The 5,083-nt window shown below is 37.5% G+C and overlaps 1 protein-coding gene across 1 annotated transcript; it reads right to left on the minus strand.

Annotated features, from left to right (window-relative positions):
• Positions 1 to 1,362: 1,362 nt before the first annotated feature.
• On the minus strand, positions 1,363 to 4,685 carry LOC107919045 (probable metal-nicotianamine transporter YSL7). Its single transcript, XM_016848576.2, has 6 exons — positions 4,155 to 4,685; positions 3,688 to 3,851; positions 3,467 to 3,564; positions 3,182 to 3,316; positions 2,822 to 3,011; positions 1,363 to 2,732 (listed from the first exon to the last, which is right to left on the minus strand). The coding sequence occupies exons 1-6, from the start codon at positions 4,549 to 4,551 to the stop codon at positions 1,614 to 1,616; spliced, it is 2,103 nt and encodes a 700-aa protein (XP_016704065.1). The 5' UTR covers positions 4,552 to 4,685; the 3' UTR covers positions 1,363 to 1,613.
• Between the last annotated feature and the right edge of the window lie 398 nt (positions 4,686 to 5,083).

The raw sequence follows: 5,083 nt of genomic DNA on the forward strand, positions 1-5,083 counted from the left end.
CTGTTTGCTCAGAAACGTCTACTCGAAATTATTTTTTCAAGAGCTACTGTAGCAAAAGCGCGTCCACGTGGAAGCTTTTTTCAGTACTTCTGCTAACAAAGCATCCTGCTCAAAGCGTTTTTGACACTGTTTGCTCAGAAACGTCTACTCGAAATTATTTTTTCAGGAGCTACTCTAGCAAAAGCGCGTCCACGTGAGAGCTTTTTTTAGTACTTCTGTTGACAAAGCATCCTGCTTAAAGCGTTTTTGACACTGTTTGCTCAGAAACGTCTACTCGAAATTATTTTCTCAGGAGCCACTGTAGCAAAAGCGCGTCCACGTGGGAGCTTCTTTAAATTAACAAATAATTTAATTAAGTAACTGTAAACCCCAAACCCTAATTTATTTGAGTTTTTACTTAAAAACCCTAAACCCTAAACCTTAAACTAATTTATTATAAATTTATAATTAATTTACTCAAGTAACCCTGAACCCTAATTTATTTAATTTTTCCTTAAAAACCCTTAACTCTAAATCTTAATCTGATTTTTAATTTTTTTAAATAAATTACTCAAGTAACCCTAAACCTTAATTTTGATTTTTTCTTAAAAACCCTTAACTCTAAATCCTAATCTGATTTTTAAAATTTTTAATTAAATTACTCAAGTAACCCTAAACCCTAATTTAATTGATTTTTTCTTAAAAAATAATAAACACGAAAACTAATCCAAATTTGAAATTTTTTTAATTAATTTAATTAACAAACTCTAAACCCTAATCCCTTATTTATTTAATTTTTTCTCTAAAACCCTAAATTTAAAAATACCAAACCCCTAACCCTAACCCTAAACCAATAACCCAAAACCCTGCCGCAGGAGACACAGGCAAAACGCGTCCCTGAGGAAGCGTTTTCCTGCCACTTCTCCTGACATCGCGCTGACGTGGACGCGCTTTCGGGGAAATAGGGCCATTCTGATAAATAATTATTTACCAGGCCCATTTTGGTAAATTTTAAAAAAAATGGGCTTTTATATGTAATTTACCCGTAAACTGATATTTTTAAATAAAAAAATTGAACGATTTAATTTTTATATTTTGTAAAATATTAAATCTCAAAGTAAAAAATAATAATAAAGCATATTAAAAAATAAAAAAAGCATATTTTCACCTAAGATTTTTAAGTAAGAGTATAATTGAAATTATTTTACTATTAAAAAAATTAAATTAGAAAAATTTAATGAAACCGAGAGAATATTTATTAAATATGAATAAATAATTAAATAAAAATAATCTTACGATTTCAATAAAAATGAAAATTATACCAAAATGCAATGACACGTTAATATAACTTTTAAGATTGCAAGAAAAAAAAAGATTCAACAATCAGAAGAAGATAAACCATATATTAACCATATACTTAAAATAATAAGCACAAGCTATAAATCCCCAACCAAAAAAAAGAAAAATGAAAAATCCATGCCCACAACCTCAAAATCCAAATTTTCATAGTCTATGTTCTACGAACCTTATGATAAGGTCCTAAAAAATCCTGACCTGCTAGAATATAGCTACTGCCAAATGTACATTACATTAATTTGTATGGATCATAGCAATATATTAGAAAATATGGGAACTTAGTTTCCTTCCAAGAAGCTGTCGACCTTGGCATTAACGGCGGCCGAGAGAAACTTCATGCAAATAGGAGGTTTGACGTTAAGAAGGGAAAGAATAGCAGCCGGTACACCCCACAACGAGTCACCGCAGATGAGTCCCGATGCCACGGCTGGTGCAAAGTCAGTGGCCTGCTGCTTGTTCCTCCTCTCCCACAAGAAGAGAATCAAACTCCCTACACACATGTCAATGCCAAAGAATCCACCTAGGTAAAATGGGATGGCCATGCACATTGGACTAGGGACGAACCGATGAAGCCCTAACTTCGTCTCGTATCGCTGCAACAGCTCTTTAATCAAGTTTATGGCGAATGCAATGAGAAAGAACACGATGACAAGGTTGAGGCAGTTTTTGGGGAGTGAAGAGATGCCTTCGACGCCGAGAAGTGCGATTCCGCGGTATAAGAGACCGTAGGGTGCAGGGTATGTGCCACTGGGGTCACCTATAGGGTAAGCCTTGTAGAAGAACCAAAAGACCATTGGTGACATGATGCAGCCAATGGCGGTCCCTATTACTTGGGCGAAAAACATGGAGCGGGGAGATGACAGAGTGAGGTATCCCGTTTTGAAGTCCTGCATGAGATCGGAGGCTGTGGAAACGATACTCATCATCACACCGCAAGATGCTAGACCGGCAACGACACCACCGTTATTGAGTCCAACCCACGAGCTGAAAATGATGATGGCTAATTTCCCGTAGTTGGAGGCTAGAGACCAGTCGGTGAGACCGCAACCGTAGGCGTTGCAAAAGGCCAATATGGGTGCAATGGCATAAGCAACGAGAATGTGGTACCACTTTAGTTGGTGGAAGATGAAAGGAACAACAATGACGGATATGATCGCCAGGACAACATAGCCCGACAAGGCTACCTTATTCGGAATCTGATCTTTCATGAAGAACTCAGTTCGTCTAATTTCATCGTAATCTGCAGTCTCTGAATCAAGAACCGAAGCACCGGGGGCAACAACAGACGAGTCCTTCTTACCGGAGTTTTTAACTATGAGGCTATGTATGGTCTTGATTAGCATGAAGAGAACATGATATAGCCCATCACCAAGCATCATGGAAATAGCAATAAAAACCTGGCAAGGTTATTGAATATGCACAATTATTAATCACAATGGGGTTATTGTGATAGATCCAAGAAAAAAGAAGAAGCAAATAAATATACTTTGTATCCTTGCAAGCCATGGAGACTGGTTGGACTAAGCTCAGCACTATACCACACGCCTTTCTTGCCCTCAATAATTGGCCACAAGACTCCCCATGAAAAGATGGCTCCCAAAAGCATAGACACATTCACCATGTAAGGGCAAATCATCCCCACACCAATATATGTTGATGAGAAATCAAAGTAGAACCTTTAAGACAATCAAATTATCATGTAATAAATCCACTTAGTAGTCATCAATTATCAAATATTTGCGTAAATAAGAGACTATCATATGTTTTTTCTGCTTCAGTCATTAACAAATAACAAATCGAAATGTTCTGTTGACACGAATCTTGAGTTTCAAAGAAAGACGTATACTTCTTGTCGTATGCTTGGAGACCGAAGGTGGGGAAGTTCGAAAACCCGCAGCCATCAACAGCAGTGTAAAACCATTGGAAAAACGCCCATACAAAGCTGACGGCAAAGCTTTTGAAGAGAACAGCAACTTGTTTCCTACAAAAGCCAATTAATAATCAAAGAGAAACAATGAAACAAGATTTGGGACAAAAAGCAAGAAGCAATTTGCATGCAATGATAAAACTATGCATCACAAGCCTAAGTAAATAGTGTAAATTTATAGAGGTGTGACCAAATTCTACTCACTTGGCCAACTTGGCACCTTTGGGTGTGTGGAAACTGTTGATGAGGTATGCAGTCGCTGTCCCACTAGGATATGTTAACTTATATTTCAAGATCATTATCTGGAAACAGTTTAGCATTGTTAAGTTATAATGATCAAATTGAATTGGAATTGAGATTAATCTGATCATGTTTTCAAATTCATAACAAAAATTAAGGCCTAAAAGAAAGTGAAAGGAAATAACCTTTCTGAGGGTCACAATAGAAAACAAGCCAACAAAGCTGACGACAAAGAGAAACCCTATCATCCACCCAAGTGATAGTCTCTTTACATTTTCTGGCGTATTCCCACTGTCTCCTTGACCTGCTACAAGCGGGCTCATCCCCAACAAGTAACTTGCAGTGCCACCTATAAAATATCAAACACAAACATATAATATACACAAATTACTCTTTCGAGAGAGATTTATAAATTGTTTCGTGGAGAATCAATGGATGCATCTCATAAGGCAATCCATGTCTATTACGAATGATTAGACTTGAGCCCGTGCCCTATAGCATATAGGGTAGAGGGCGTGAAAATGCTATGACTAGAGCTACCGACGAAGGAGAATACTACTTGGCAGACTATCTCCGAATCCAACTCCCCTCGAAAATTTATAAATATATAAAACAGCAAACAGAAAAAAGGGTCGTCTGGGTTTGAACGTACTGCTGAAGGCAATGCCCGATGAGGCGACGACACATGTTTGGATGACGGTATTCTCTTGCCTCGTGAAAGGTTGTTTCAAGAGTCCAAGCTTCTCGAGAACGGTGGTCCACGTTTTGACGACGGCAAAACCCAACAAACCAGCGGCGACGTTGAGAGACGGTATAACACCGGTGGTTAGATTAAGCTTGCAGACAATGAAGTTGAAGACCAAGCTCAAAACAAGGCTAGTCACCACAGCCCTCACTGTTATCTGCTTGTTCCATGGCGGAACCGGCGTCCCTTTGAAAGCTGCCTCCACCAATACTTTATCCGTCGATTCCTGATCACCGTTATCAAGGGCTTCTGTTTCCCACCCTTCTTGATGATCATCATTGTGGTTATCTATTGATCTCACCATCTCTCACTCGCAGTCTCGGTATGTCCCCCTTTGAATGCTCGATTTTTATGAAGAGAAAATTGGAATCAGAGGAGATCCCAAGGCTTTAAATACCCTACGGAATATTTTGAAAAAACAGCTAATGTGCAAGTGGAATAACAGAGATAAATCCGGGGGCTGAGAGGTTTTATAGTGGTAACAGTTACAGGGTGGCATAAACTACGACCAATTGGAAGTGAATCTCAAAGAATCGGGATTCAATCAGGACTTGAATGACGTTAATGAGTGCATAGCTGATTGGTCAATTTACTTTTTAGTCCTTTTACTATCCTAAAATTAAGGTTTAATTCATATATTTTACTTTTAGGATTTTTTACTTACACTTGTATAAATTAATGATACTGGTTAACCAAATTGTTGATTATTAAAGGATTCACATGAACTAAAAAAAATTAGATTGGGATGCCAATTTAAATTATAAATTTTGGGAAAGCAAAATATAAACGTATAATTTTATTAGCTCCCAACATTACAAATTTGAAGTTGTTGTATA

Source organism: Gossypium hirsutum, chromosome D13 (genome assembly GCF_007990345.1).
Source record: "Gossypium hirsutum isolate 1008001.06 chromosome D13, Gossypium_hirsutum_v2.1, whole genome shotgun sequence".
NCBI classification, from domain to species: domain Eukaryota; kingdom Viridiplantae; phylum Streptophyta; class Magnoliopsida; order Malvales; family Malvaceae; genus Gossypium; species Gossypium hirsutum.

Coding starts and splice junctions, on each gene's coding strand:
- LOC107919045 (XM_016848576.2), bottom strand. CDS start 4,551: ATGGTGAGATCAATAGATAACCACAATGATGATCATCAAGAAGGGTGG. Junction 3,565..3,687: donor CTATTGTGACCCTCAGAAAG/GTTATTTCCTTT, acceptor AACTGTTTCCAG/ATAATGATCTTGAAATATAA. Junction 2,733..2,821: donor ATGGCTTGCAAGGATACAAA/GTATATTTATTT, acceptor TAACCTTGCCAG/GTTTTTATTGCTATTTCCAT.